This window comes from Osmerus mordax, chromosome 7 (genome assembly GCF_038355195.1).
Source record: "Osmerus mordax isolate fOsmMor3 chromosome 7, fOsmMor3.pri, whole genome shotgun sequence".
Taxonomy (NCBI): Eukaryota; Metazoa; Chordata; class Actinopteri; order Osmeriformes; family Osmeridae; genus Osmerus; species Osmerus mordax.
In genome coordinates, this window is record NC_090056.1 from 3,033,152 (window position 1) to 3,048,714 (window position 15,563).

General features: G+C 40.6%; 1 protein-coding gene across 1 annotated transcript; it reads left to right on the forward strand.

Annotated features, from left to right (window-relative positions):
- Positions 1 to 337: 337 nt before the first annotated feature.
- On the forward strand, positions 338 to 13,234 carry tulp1a (TUB like protein 1a). The gene is made up of 14 exons (XM_067239178.1): positions 338 to 481; positions 1,891 to 2,011; positions 2,111 to 2,218; positions 2,467 to 2,586; positions 9,170 to 9,289; positions 9,406 to 9,546; positions 9,753 to 9,823; positions 10,303 to 10,473; positions 10,636 to 10,653; positions 10,728 to 10,840; positions 10,956 to 11,064; positions 11,280 to 11,378; positions 11,846 to 12,017; positions 12,237 to 13,234. Exons 1-14 carry the CDS (start codon positions 467 to 469, stop codon positions 12,368 to 12,370), a joined length of 1,512 nt encoding a protein of 503 aa, XP_067095279.1. The 5' UTR covers positions 338 to 466; the 3' UTR covers positions 12,371 to 13,234.
- The last annotated feature ends 2,329 nt before the right edge of the window (positions 13,235 to 15,563 follow it).

Consider the following 15,563-nt stretch of genomic DNA (forward strand, 5'->3'; position numbering starts at 1 on the left):
CTTCGCTCTGGATAAGAGCGTCTGCTAAATGACTAAATGTTCAAAATTAACTTGAGTTAGACTAAAAAGTACCCACTTTTAAGCCTACTCTAAAAGTACATTTTGTCCCAAAATGTTACTCAAGTAACTGTAACAGAGTAAATGTAGCGTGTTACTACCCAACTCTGCATGCGTGTGTGTGTTTCTTCATCCATGATCCACCTGCTCATTATTGTGTTAGTTTTAAACGTGTGTATTTCAAGCATGAGTGTGTGTAGCTGCACCCCTCCTCGTTGTCCGCCTTGGTTTGCTCTGAGGCAGATGGCTTGGTCCTGAATCCTATTAGCAGCTATTGTCCTGGAGAGTGTGTGAACTTGCCGTAGCCAGGGCAGCCATTCTGAGCTTTTATCTCCTTTAGGCAGGAGTTGGTGTCAGCGACGTTTCCCACCTCATCTTCTCGTGAGAAAGTCTGTTTTGGGAGCCGACCATGTCTGGAGAGAAGGTAACTGTCATAGAGTCTTGATGATAGAGAGGAATGATAGATAATGGGTAAGTGGGTAAGTTAGTGGATGGGACAGGGGACAAGGGACAGTTGTAGAGAACGTTGGAAAGAGGAAGGGAGGGGTACTCAGAGAGATGGAGAAGGAGGTAGTGTCAGTGAAAGCACAAATCTCTGTTACAATAGTTATGTTTAACTGAAATGACAGGCTACACCTACGATAACCGGCTTCACATTGTTGATAATGCTTCACCAACATTTAACAGTGTGGACAGTCAACATTTCTAGAGACTGTAGTATAAACAAGCTCAGTGCCTCCCTAAGTAAGGACAATTGTGGTGAGAAAGTGAGATCACTGTCTACTATCCCTTACCCTATAGTTTAGGTATATAGGGTTGTGTTGGCTCATTTATTTACAACTGCACAGTGACATGTATATACTCATTGGTTGTTAATAGTTACATATACTCATTGGTTGTTAATAGTTACACCACACATTTGTGTTTGATGTCAGGGTTAAAGGGACTATATGCAAACAGATGACAATGTCATATGTCATCTGTTTACTTATTTTTGAGGACATAAGGACTCAATACTGTAACACATAAATGTCAGTGTTTTACATAGTACATCCAGTTATGTTTAGAAGGGCCTACATTTCCAGGATGCCCACATGATTGCCTTTCCTGGATACAGTATGTACTCCCCAAAGACTGTCTGGAAATCTCCTTATGTAAGGGAGGGTGGGTTGAGGAGACTGTGCTAGAGACCCAGTGATCTTATCACATCAGCTGTCTGTCCTGTCAGAGCTAGAACTACTTCATGGTGCTGCAATATTAGTGGGGAGTTAATAGGGTGTCAAGTTGAATCCTCTGTTGGTTAAACTTCTGTCAACTGTCTGTTGACAGAATTTTATTTGAATAATAAAGCAAAATAGCAACCTATTTATATATACTTCACTTGTAATGCCACAAAGATCAACAACTTAAGTCCAGATTTTACATATTAAATGTAACTGTTTTACATGTTTTCTTCAGCAAGATAAAAAAGATAATTTCAAGATTGAACAAATAGCTATTATATAAAGTAAAGAATATTTTGACAAGCCCCCCTCTCATGTTGTTATGTTTAAATGATGCCACTCTGTCTCTTTCCTTTTTGTGTTCATGCTTTTTATCCTTATCTTTTTGATTCCCTGTTTTAATTGTGTTAAAGCATAGACTAATCTGATTACAGACAATCCCATGCCTCTATTAATACCTTACCTTCAGACACATGGGGCACATAGTTTGTCTGTGTGTGCTAGCATGAATGCATGTGTATGTGTGTGCATGTGACATGCCTGATGGCATATGGTACAGTTTGTGAGAGTGTGTGGATGTGTGGTAACCATGTTAAACCATCCTCAATAGAAGCTTAAGAAGAAGCCTGATAGGGAATCCACACTGACCAGTGGATCAGAGGCCAAGCCGAAGAAGACCAAAGTTAAGAAGAGTGAGCAAGCTTCAGGAGAGGAGAGCACCCCATCTAAAAGTAGGGGTCCTTCTATCCATCCACCCATTTAAAGAAAAACCAACACTACTATTCTCTCTCCACTAACACCTCTTCACGCTCCATGAAATTGTGTGACAGATGGAAAGAAGGTGAAAAAAAAGAAAACTGAGAAGGAGAAGGACAAACCGGAAACAACTGAAAAGGAAGTAAAGAAGAAAGTCAAAAGTGCTCCTAAAAAGAAGAAAAGTAGGAACTGTTCTTTAACCTGCATTTTCTTTAAATTGGGTTAATTTGATCTTCACAAATAATACTTGTTGAGACTGTATTGTATTTGTAAAATGTATTGAACCTAAACTCTGAAAGGATGTCCAGAGAATTCAAGGATCACACTGGCCTGTGCACCACTGGTGGCATGGAAAACAAATTTAGGGCTACTATATGTTTGAGCTGATTCAACAATTTACATGACTCATTCTCTCTGTTCTTGTGTTGAGGCTCTGACAATGAAGATGACAGTGAGGATGAGGGTGAGGTTCCTCAGAAGAAGACCAAGAAAAAAGCCTCCAGAGAAAGTGACCCTTCCGATGCCAAAGACAAGAAGTCCAAAACACAAGGTGAACCTGTCGATCCTCAACCCAAAGTGGAAGAATCATATTTATAATACATACCGTATTTCTTCGATTAAACGCAGCAACGTTTATTACACAATGTTCATTTTTGGTGCAGCGTTTATTCAAGGGCGGCGTTTAATCGAAGAAATACGGTAAATTAAATGTAATCAAATACAATTAAAGTATGAATTTAATACATCTCTTTTAAACATTAAATGAGAGCTTGATTGTTAAACTGTTAAACGGGTGTAAAGGACTGTATAGGTTCAGGTTCAGATATGGTGGTGTCGCCCTGGTGTGTCTGTAAGAACACCTCTGGAGTCGGAATGGAATTTCATGGGATTACGTGGCTATTGTAGGCAGCACAGCAATACACAGGACTCAGGCATATTCAGTGTAACTCAAGGATCTTTTATCTTCTTGTTTGTGTCTCTCAAAAGAGAATCAATTACAGATTATACATTAGTATGCATACATAACATTCACATACAGGCTTAATATGAACATACCTCAGACACACAACCAATTGCTAATAACAGCATAATAATGGTGATTACTGTGTGATTATACTGCCATCTACCGGTCATTCATGTCCGTTTCAGTAACCTATAATTGGGTGTGCTTTGCCTTCGGCAAGGGCACAACCTTTGTTCTCTCACATCTATATTATTATTGGGTGTGCTTTGCCTTCGGCAAGGGCACAACCTTTGTTCTCTCACATATATATTATTATTATTCTTTTTGCCCCCCTAAAACTCAGTCAATATTTGGCCTACATAGACAACCTAGGTGTCAAAAGTTTCGTCTTGGTAGCGATTGAGTTGCTTCTATTGGAATTTACGTTCCGTTGCATGGTTTAAGTGGAAAACGTTTTTGTGGCGAAAAGTGAAGCTAACGGTGGCTAACTTGCTAGCCACAGTCAATGACGCTACTTACGTCACTAACGTCTAGAAAACTCGCGTGACTACCTCTAGCAGAACATTAGTTTAGCAGCTCGTTAACTTCTGGGAGATAGCTAAGCTAACTGCTTTACTGCAAGGCAGCTGCAGAAACGCCACAAGCAAAGAGGCCAACTATTTACTAATTTTACTTTGTGATATGACACACAATTGTGATGTGAAATGTACAATATAAGCTGATTTTATTAAGGAAGTACATCTACTTTCGGAAACAGTAGTCTACTATTTCACTGAAGCATTAGCATCATGACATTAGCCTCTGTTGCCCGGGCAACACATACTACAGTGGTCTATGATCTGTTTTCAATCGTTAAAATAAACATTCCTCACATATACATTTTCGTTGTAGGATTTATTCTGACATTAGTAAACGATTTGTTGGTGAAATTACCATTACCTGTGGTTTCAAACCAGTGTAGCTCACTGCAACGCTGTAGCTTACGCGAGACACCATACAAAAACATCTACACTACACAGCTGTTTAGGAAGTCAAACGGCGACAGAACATGTTCGGCACTCCCCTTACTTAAATCAAAAGTCTATCGAACTACTAACCTGAACTTCATTGCCACAGCCTAAACGTTGTCAATCTGTTCATGAAAATAATTAATTTCAGCTTAAACCGTACAACGGAACGTTAAATCCAATTCAACCAACGCAATCGCTACCAAGACAAACAGTAGTCTAGTACTGTACCGTAGTAGTACAATTTACCGGGGCAGCTTCTCAACACAGGGCTATATCGCATTTTGCGTTGTTACTGACAATGATCGCTACCAGTGAGCTTTTTATGAATGAGCGATTTTCCACTAAATAAATGTCAAGCTTATTTACGTTTTGGGGGGCATATTTTCAGTTAGCAGATGGTACTGTTTGAATCGCGATTCCATCTTCTACTATCGGGTAACGTCGTAGAATAATCTTCAAAGGGGGTTCTTTATTAATGAATGAATGCAATGAGTAGGCTAAATGCCTGAAAATATCATGAGAAGGGAAAAACTTAAAATGACGTTTAAGTCATAGAGATTAGGTCAATTTTTACACCGGTCTGCCAAATTTATTCGTTTTGATTCAACGATGAGGCTGCCTCTTGCAGGGGAAATGAGAAGACATCTATTTCATTCTACACTTCACTCGTATTTTCAGTTGTAAATGAGCAGCAAAAAAAAAAGCTTTAAAATCTATGTAATCTTTATAAATAATAAGTATGCATTTTTATATAAAATATACAGAAATATCAGTTGTAAAAATGTCATTCAAAAATGGACCCCTGTGCAACCGACGCAAGCAAGCACACCCTACAATTTCCCCAGAAATTGTACCCTCTCTAGTTATAAATATGATGCCAGTAACGTGCATCCTCGCGGTTGTAATGTGAATAGAATACTCATTCACATTACAAATAATAATACCAGAAAGCTTACACATATTACACAGGTCCAACATACTCACAAACGTCAATAATAGTTCACCTAAACTGCGTTTAGAGTAGCACAGTAGCACATACTAACAAACTCTAACATGCTAGCTGCTAACTAAACCAACGTCATTACAGAACGGAATTCTCACGTACAATCATATTACAGAAAAAAACGACTTACGTTTCGTCAGTGACGCACAAAAAATGTCTGAGAATAATATGTAACAGGACTAACTTCTACTAATTAAGTAAGGGATAATGCCCGACGAGGTGTACAATATCACCTGATAATGGACGATGCGGAGGCGTGAACCGTCCGACGCGCAGCAGGGGACGGTTCAACAATGAGTGACTTTATTTATTTTAACCTATTTGAAAAATGTTACTTTTCTGAATGTACTCTGTCAGTGTCACGTAACCGCTCATCTCACATCCCATTCGCTATTCACCGCGCTAGTCAATGTACTTCAGACAGGCTGCGGCCAACACGAGGTAAGGTATTAATAGACATCTGCCATATACTAGTACTAGGCTACAGTACGGCCGCAGCCTGTGGAGCGAGTTGAATAGCAAATGTAGGCTATGTGAGAGGACCGCATCAAAGTTGACATATTCTCCAAACAGTAATTATAATTTGACAGTATGTTTAACAAGACTAGCCCGCTAACGAGTCATGTCATTGTCCCAAAATAAAATCAAGATTTTGAAGAAGAAAATAATCGGCCATGTGTAGAGTTGCGGCTACTGTCGTGTTGGCCGCAGCCTGTCTTAAGTACATTGACTATCGAGGGGAATAGCGAATGGGATGTGAGATGAGCGGTTACGTGACACTGACACAGTACATTCAGAAAAGTTTAATTTTTCAAATAGGTTAAAATAAATAAAGAACCGTCCCCCGCTGCGCGTCGGACGGTTCACGCCTCCGCATCGTCCATTATCAGGTGATATTGTACACCTCGTCGGGCATTATCCCTTACGTATATAGGAAATGCCAAACTAACACTGTGTGCAGACTCCTCTGGTGTTTTTGCCGCGAACTTCCACAATCACCAGGGGCCTCATGTATAAACGTTGCGTACGCACAAAAAGCTTGCGTACACTGGTTTTCAAGCACACTTTGTGATGTATAAAGATTTACTTGACGTGAGAATGTGCGGGCCGTCACGGAAAGTTTTGAGCAGACGTGAGAATGTGCGGACCGTCCGCAAAGTATTGTCTGGCTCTGTAACATGGAGAATTCTAACTGAAAAGTGCCGAAACTCACCAAACATTACAAAATAAAGTTTCCACTACAGTTTCTGTCATACGTAGGCATATCATTAGTTATTCAAAAAACATATTTGGGAGTCAGGTGGCTGAGCGGTTAGGGAATCGGGCTAGTAATCTGAAGGTTGCCAGTTCGATTCCCGGCCATGTCAAATGATGTTGTGTCCTTGGGCAAGGCACTTCACCCTACTTGCCTCAGGGGGAATGTCCCTGTACTTACTGTAAGTCGCTCTGGATAAGAGCGTCTGCTAAATGACTAAATGTAAATGTACCTAATACAAGTTTGATCATTAATGTGGATGATCCCATCAAAATGCCAAAACCCAAAACAGGAAATGCTATATAGCCTTCTGTTTAATCCGCCATCACTTAATAACTTCTGTTAAACCTTAGGGTGTCAAACGAACGACAAAATCACTCTGGAAATGCATGTCACGCTAACCCTATAGCTGCCATGCTGTTACGATGCACCACCACTCGTTTCTTCATTTAAAGTTTTACATCGGACCATTTCTTCTTAATTTCTGCCATGGTCCAGTTCTCTGAACCCACAGCATTTATGGCCCTATAATAATAATAATGATTTTATTTGTAATGCACTTTACATTTAGCTAAATCTCAAAGTGCTACAGGTTAAAAACAAGAAAGGGCGCAAATAGTGACAGTTTTCCGCCGACTTTCTTTTGTCGCTAATACCTGATAACAGGCCGCCAAACAGGACACATTTTCTCGCCTCAACCTCTGTTGTCAGAACCTCGATCTCACAGTCACCGTATTTCTTCGAATAAACGCCACAGCGTTTAACATTCATTTTTGGTGCTGCGTTTATTCGAGGGTGGCGTTTATTCGAAGAAGTACGGTAATTCAGACAAAGAAATGACCTCAGGAGCGCATTTATAGTTAATCTGCGTATTCATTTATGGGAGGAGGCAAGGCGGGGTCAGTGGCTCGTTCACGTGCGGTCAATCTCACATTGATTGTGATTTATAAAGGAAAGGTGCGCAGGACCTGGCGTACGACTGGTTTTATACATGTGAATATTTCTGTGCGTAGGTACTTTTCGACTTTTGGCCGTACGCCATCTTCTGGTATGAAAGCTGCGCAATCCTTTATACATGAGGCCCCAGATGTTGCTGAGAAAACAGATCTCTGCGCATGCGCAACCTGTTACGGTCTCTGGCCTTTCTAACATTGATAGTTTCATTATATTTGCCTTCACAATTGGAAGTTTACATAATATGTTCTAATTTTGTATTTCACATACTTATTGACTTTTGACTATTAACTTTCTTTGTCAAACTTATGTTTTTACTTATACTTGTAAGAATACGCTAAGTTTTTTTTTTGCTTGGACTGTTGCTGTAGAGCTACCCTCCGTAAGTTTTTCCCTCCAACCTTACCTTATTTAGCTAATTATTAGAATCAGGTGCACTGGATTAGGGCAGGGGAAAGGTAATTCTCCAGAAGCAGGGTTGAGTAGCCTTGCTCTAGGTCATCTTAAAGGATATGGGCTTTAGCAAGCTTTTAAAATGATTTATCCTTTATAAATACAAATATGTCAATCCAGAACAGCCTCCTATACAATGCTGGCTCATCAAAAGCAAACTGAATAATCTGTAACTGCTATTCTCTCTAAAAGTACTGGATGGTCTGTTTTCAAAGCTGACAATAGTATAAGACTTGTGTTACCTCTCCTAGTTACACAAATGCATTGTTTTAACTAATCTCATTACCTCACAAGCTTACACAGTAATCTGGGTACTTAAAGAAAATAACTTCCATTTCATTAACCCACGTACACACGTGAGCCACACAGACATACTTGTGCACACACACACACACACACACACTGAAACACATGCAGATACAGAAGTGTTCAAATTTGTTGGTACCCATCCACAAAAAAACAAAGTATGCACAATTTCCTATGAAATAACTTGAAACTGAATTGGCATCCACCATTGTTTACTCTATATTTAATAGAATCAGACCTTGCTTTAGATTTAGTTTTCCAACATAATATTGTCAATAACAACTGAAGATGGAATGGACAAAAATGATGGGACCCTCAACCTAATATTTAGTTGCACAACCTTTAGAGGCAATCACTGAAATCAAACATTTGATGTAGTACTCAATGAAACTTCTGCACTTGTTAACAGGTAGTTTGGCCCAGTCTTCCTCAGCAAACTGCTCCAGCTGACTCAGGTTTGATGGGTGCTTCCGTTTAGACTGCAAGTTTCAGCTATTTCCATAGATGTTCAATACGACTAATAAAAGGCCACTCCAAAACAGTCCAATGTTTTGTTCTTTACCATTCTTGGGTGCTTTGTAGCTGTGTGGGTTGGGTCATCATCCTGTTGGAGGACCCATGACCTGGGACTAAGAATGAGCTTTCTGACATTGGGCAGTATGTTTTACTCCATAATACCTTGAGTTTGCAATTTCATTCGTGGCACCCTGCCTTGTCAATGTGCATTTCAGCAAATTCCAGTCTGGTTTTTTAATGTTTTTCCTTCAAAATTGGAGTCCTCGAGGTCTTCTTCCATGGAGACAACTTTTGCTCAAAATATGAAGATCAGTGCGATCAGAAACTGACGTACCTTCACCTCGGAGTTCAACTTGTAAAGCTACAAGAACTCAAAGAACTGAGGAGAAGAACCTCAGGAAATAAATAATCTAGAGAACACTGCTTCACAATTCCTTTCATACCTATTATCTGTAGAACAACCAATCAGACCCTTATTTATCAACATGTGACTAGCAATGCAGCAAAGTCACACAATAATTTGTGAGGCCCATCAAGCAAAGACTCCATCCAGCAACTCAAGTCTTTAGCATATGAGAGGTGGGGCAGGGGTGTCTACCAGCCTACACCCTTGTGATGCCATATCAATACAAAAATATTGTTACATTTAATATGTCTTGAATCATTTTTCAGACAACAAAAGTGAGAGTAAAAGTGATGCCAAAGGAAAGTCAGACAAGTCTAAAAAGAAGGAGCCAGCCTCCATGTTCCAGATCAACGGTAATAAGCCTGACTTTGTCACCAAGAAGAAAAGTGAGTGAGCATGCAACAGTTTTCCTACAATCTTAGAGCCACATACTTGTTTACAGCATTTCCAAATACACTGAAATACTGTGCGGTCAACTACAACGTGTGTGTGTATCCTTCAGCCTTTAAGGCAGAGAGTGAGGACAGTGAGAGTGAACCTGAGACTAAACCCAGTAAGAACAAGAAGAAGCCTGCATCCAGTCCGGCCTCCATGTTCCAGACTGGAGAGAAGAAGGAGAAAGAGAAGAAAGGGAAGAAGAAAGGTAATTTTTAACACTGTGTCTTGTTCACACCTTTGTTTATGCATTGTTTACATGTTTACCATTAAATGTTTACAGCAATCAATGAGGGCATTACTTATTCTTCCCTTGCTTTTCTCTATCCCTTTTCCTTTGTCTACCTGACATCCACCTTCCTCTGTCCATCACTCCTCCCTCCCCTCCTCCAACTTACCATCCATGGGAATCAGGAAAGGCAGAGGACAGTGATGAGGAGGATGTGGAAGTGACAAAAAAAAAGAAAGGCAAAGGAAAGAAGAAGGTGAGTCTCACATGGAGGTGAATAAGAACCAGAAGTTGGTGTGTTTAGAATCTACTTAATTTGAATGACTTGTATATGATGTGAGCTGATGTGAAACATTAGGTAGTAGCATTGCTGTAATATCATTGTACATATTTGATTTGATCATATGAATATGATAATGTGTTTGTAGTTAGATGTAAAAGGTTTAATTGAAAATTGCACATGTCTAGGGTATGAGTGTATTGTGGTGATTGAATGCATATGACAAATATATGTGATGTACGACATGTTGATGGAAAAAGCGTGAAATAATTATATGAAGCTTCAGTGACATTTATAATGGCAAATTCATAGCTATAAAGTGACGATAATCACATGTGTAATGATAAAATACAGTATGAAGGTAATCTGAAAGTTCATATCAAGTGTCGATAACACAACATGCTTCCATGGACAACAGTGTGTAACTGCAGTGGATGTGCGTTATGTGTTTTCAGGAGGAGGAACGCCCCCCATCGCCAGAAATCGAGTTTGACAATCTGGAGGAGTTTGTCCTGCAGCCTGCCCCCCAGGGCAGAACCGTGAGGTGCAAAGTAACGAGGGATAAAAGAGGGATGGACCGTGGCTTCTTCCCAACCTACTACCTTCATCTGGACACTAACAAGAAGGTGAGGCTGAGTAGAAGAGTGGGAGCCGTGTTGATGTACTGTAAATACATGGTTCTTCTGACATAAATTAAATGCTAATAAAAGCTACATAAACTGTTCTAACCAGTGATAGCATCTAACGTCAGCTTACATCAACCTAACTTACCTATGATCTTTATTTAGGCATCAAAAGAAACAGAGGTAAGTTGTTGCCCCCCGCCCCCTTTTTCTATTCTTCTCTTTCACCCCTCCCTCTCTCCCTTTCCTTTTCTTAGGTATTTCTACTAGCAGGGAGGAAGCGGAAGAAAAGCACCACCTCCAACTACCTCATCTCCATCGATGCCACGGATCTCTCCAGGGGAGGAGAGAACTATGTAGGCAAATTGAGGTAAACAAAGCCAGGTTTTTCATAAACATGCCGGTGTACTGCATGCCTGCTTGGTTGTGTGTGTGTGTGTGTGTGTGCTTGCATGTACACATCCATGTCTCTTTGCTGTTTTCAGATCGAATCTAATGGGAACCAAGTTCACAGTGTTTGACAATGGCCTGAATCCAGACAGAGCTCTCAGAGACATTTCTAATGCTAGGCAGGAGCTGGCAGCCATCATATACGTAAGTCTTGCCCAAAATTGTGGACTGGTTCTGTAGTTTGCCACAGTTGATCATAGTTCCATATCTGCAATGACACAATACCTAGAATAACCTCTGCACTGTGAATCTGTTTCATATGTATACCTTGTCACTGTGTTTCTGGTGTCCCAGTGTCAGACTGAGTAATTGGTCCTTTGATTCCTTAACTTCTCTTTGTTTTGATCTTGATATTCCAGGAGACTAATGTCCTGGGTTTCAAAGGCCCCCGAAAGATGTCTGTTATTATTCCCGGGATGGACGATGACAGTGAGAGAGTTCCCATTCGAGCTTGGAGTGTAAGAACTCAACAATTATACATTTATGAATAAGTATTGTTCTGGACTACCACCTACTGGTCATGTGTATGAACTGCAGATATTGAGCGTGCGCACCAGTAAAGGCAGCTTACTGTAAAAGGTTGACACTGACATCTACAGCTTAAGAGGTTTTAAGTCTCTTTGTCTTGTGATTGTGTATGTTGGGCTTGGTGCAGCTCCAGTTACAAGCAGTCACTGTTACATGAATCTGAAGTGAGATTGGGGTTGTCTAATTTTTTCCTCAAGTTATCTCCAACAAGACAGACTATTTATCTGGCAAATTTGATTTTGGTAGTTTACAACAAAGGTCTTTTTTATGTCATGAAGGACTGAGCCCGATGATGTATTAAAAATCTTTATTGAAAAAAACTTGTTTTATGTTGAAAATGTTTTTTGTGCATGCGTACTCACCTGCATGTTTGTCCTGTTTGTGCACGTGTGTGTAGGATAATGAGGGTCTTCTGATGCGCTATCAGAACAGACAGATGGAGAACCTTATTGAGCTGCACAACAAGACACCGATGTGGAACGACAACACAGCTTCCTACATGCTCAACTTTAATGGACGTGTCACGCAAGCCTCCGTCAAGAATTTCCAGATTGTCCACAGCAAAGACAGTATGCCATGAACTCATCTTTAGCCTTACCTAATCTTCTCTTCTCCTCACCTTAATCTGACCCAACCTTCTTTAATCTCTATCTTGATGTTGATTTTGACTGGTTGTTTAAACCATGGAGAATCTGCTAGCTTGATACGGATTGGATGTATGTATCCTTGATGCGGATAATGTCAAAAAATGGTTCCATGTTGATTGTTGTGCTTCTCTGCCCTCTCAGATAGTTACATAGTGATGCAGTTTGGACGTGTGGCGGACGACACATTTACTCTGGACTACAAGTACCCCATGTGTGCTGTCCAGGCCTTTGCCCTTGCCCTCTCCAGCTTCGATGGCAAACTGGCATGTGAATAACAGCTCTATCATTTCTTCTGGAAGTGCTGAAACTATTCACTCACATCCGCCATTACTGGTGGGGGGTAAGAGGGTTTCAATGCTCTATTCTCCCACAGACAGTTGCTTCGAGCCTGTATCAATGAACTGGATCTATGGAGGCCTTTGCGTGCTCATACCTGTATGTGGTGAAACTTCAAGACGCTGTGCGTGTCATACACACATACATGTCCTACATGGATTCCAAACATGTCAAGTCTTTAACAAGCAATGTTGGTGGTGGGCATGAATGGCTCTAGATGACAGCAGGATGTTAAAGTCAAACTTAACGATTTATTAGTCCTGTGTAACACACTCCATCTTAGCTTCATATCCGCTCAATGCTGCAACTCTGGAAGATGGCACTTGAAGGACCATGACAAGTGTTCATACAACACTGGCAACACTCCATACTGGCAGTAGTATATAGTGGCTCTATCAATTTTGCCACAGAGACAGAAAAATAGAGGATTCCCATTCTCATACTTTTATTTTTTGTTATTTTTGTTTATTATGCATCAGAAGCTGATGGTTCTATGTTTATCTTGTGTAAAAATATGAGATGTATCTACTTTTACCATTTATTGATTTATGTTGACATACAAGGTCGTGATTAATTGTATCAATCAATAACTAGATTTAGACCTTACTACCAATGTGTGGTGATGACTATTTGTTTATTATTTTTTGGTCTTGACTTTTCATATGTTTTGTTATAGTCTGTTATAGTCTTTTCTTTGTTTTGTTGCGTCAAAATTTAGATTTTTAAATATGGAAGGTGTGCATGTCTTTTCACATATGAGTAGGTGTTCTGGAAAATGACTCAGGGGTTGGGCTTGCATCATTATGTGCACATAATAAACACTTGTAACATACTTGTACATGAATTCATGCTTGCCAGGCTGTGAGTCTGAATCATTTTTCTCGTATAGACAGGAAAATGTGCTGTACATTGTATTGTATTTCAATTTAGGATGGCAACCCCCTCCTCCTCTGTCTTTTCACTGCTACCATGGGGCGGGGGCGGAGTTTGCGCGGTCTACAAACTTTTGTTGTGTACGCGTGTTTTTAACCACGCCTCTTTTTTTCTCCGTTTTCTGAAAACGTTGAAATCATTCCAAACTCATACTTCGCATACCAACTTTACTGTCAATCTTAAATACAATTTTTGGGAAAAGGGCAACGGCCAAACAATCGGATACAGTGAATGAGCAATTTGTTAAAACCGTGCCACTAAAAGCAGACGTAAGCCGCCACTGTAAGGTGAGTGAGCACCGAATGGAGCTCTTTGTTGTTTTGATCAACTTTCATGCAGCTGCTCGGCGCGCCTGAAGTTTTTCGGATCTTTGTCATATTTCGCATTTCTTTGTATGTGATCCTCACTCTGCATACTAAAATGAGTAAAGCTTTAGGAGGCATGGTATATTTGCTAACTCATTGGGCATTTTCGTTGTAATGGCGGTTATTTTCCAGAGTTAACTACTTGTTGGATTTTTCAATGCTTCTTTGGTTGGTAGGCTAAGCTAACTAGCTAGCTACTAGCAAGGTTGTGCTCCTGCTAACTGCAGTGATACGGGGCCAGGGAGAACTTTGAGTTGCAATCACTAGCTAGCTAATTGTAGGCGAAGCTAACTAGAAAACTGGATTAAGTTAATGTACCCCCGGTGAAGTGCCCTTGTAGGCCTGTGCGTACCTATACTGAATTGATATGCGGAATTAGGAAAGGAATAGGCTTTTTTAAATGGATCATATTTAGAACTGGACCGTGTTTTGTCCTAGCTTTATTGGACAACCCGAGGTAGTTTTTGTTTTAAATTATTGCTTTCTCCCTCCATAAATCAGTTATATCGCTGATTGAAGTTGTATTAGTGAACTTTCTCAGATTAGAACCGGGACAGGTTTGACTTGTTCGGTAGTTTCAGAGGTGAAAGGAACTAGGCCTTTAAGCAACATCCTAAGAACAACAAGATACTCCAGTTGAACTTGCTTCTCTTTCATGCCTGGGGAATTAATGTATTATGGAACACCTTAGAGTTCTTAAAGTCTCATTAACCGTATCCTATTTTCTCACATTGGATTTGTGGAGCAGAAAAGGAGCACAATAAGACTTGATAACGGAGCCACTTTTGAAACCAAGGTGAGAATAGGCCAATTAATTGTTCTCATGGTGAAGGAGGACGTCTGTGGGGCTTTATCTTTGATCCCTTATCTACAATGGGCTTTGTCAACTTGTAGGACATCAGGAGAGAGTAGACCTGGCTAGGGCCACCAATGAGCAGTGTGTTTGATACTGGGACTTAAAGCACCCTTGTTTGTGTATATTTGCTTACCTCATGGGCTGTATTTAGCACCACACTGCTCTGACTCCTGCAGTGGTCCTCCCCATGCACATGACCTTTTGGGCTAAATTTAAACTATTGGAGTTTGAGTGTTTGTGTTATCCGACATCACTGCAGACCGAGGTCAGCTCCACTAGCTCCTGTGCAGGTCAACCACACCATACCCTGTCTCAATAAACATTTTCAATGAGTCTTCCCAAGCCTTCTGCTCCAATATCATCGTATCGGCCTGGCCATCTACCCAAGACCCCATCAGGGGCTGCTTTGTACTCATGACAACGGCACAGCTGAGTCAGCAGCGGTTGGAAGCTGTCACGAAGCTCTCAGCACAGCAGGGGAATCCACTGAGAGCCTCTGTGGTCCAGAACCTATTAGCTGCACTCTGGAAAGCATTACACAGTCTACGAGAAGGCCCCTCACACGCAGCACTCTGAGGTCCGAGGAGCGTTCTCCTTAATAACATAAGAATGTGTCATTTCCTCATATGGCGACGCAGGCAAGTTGTGGGCAGCAGCTGAGGGAATAGGAATGGGCAGGAATAATGGGAATCTATGACTGTTTAAAATGTTTACTCAGTTATCGCAAGTATCTTACAGTAGGGCTGCTCGTACAACATCAGTACATTGGTCAAATGGATTGACCCATTTGAAAAGAAAGACTATTGTCAGCTTGGCTTCTATACATACCCTACAGTAACCTATAAACAACTTGGCCCACACGTAGACCTACATCTTAAGTTGTAACTCACGCAACAACTTGTCAATAGCTTGTGTGGATGAAATAGTAAGCATAGGCCCAGCAAAAACATTTGCTCATCAGTCGTGATTGTTAACTCA

Bases quoted from the DNA above. Each gene is read 5' to 3' on its own strand.
- tulp1a (XM_067239178.1), top strand. The intron at 2,012-2,110 runs GTAGGGGTCCTT...ATTGTGTGACAG, and splicing joins GGAGAGCACCCCATCTAAAA to ATGGAAAGAAGGTGAAAAAA. The intron at 11,379-11,845 runs GTAAGAACTCAA...ACGTGTGTGTAG, and splicing joins TTCCCATTCGAGCTTGGAGT to GATAATGAGGGTCTTCTGAT.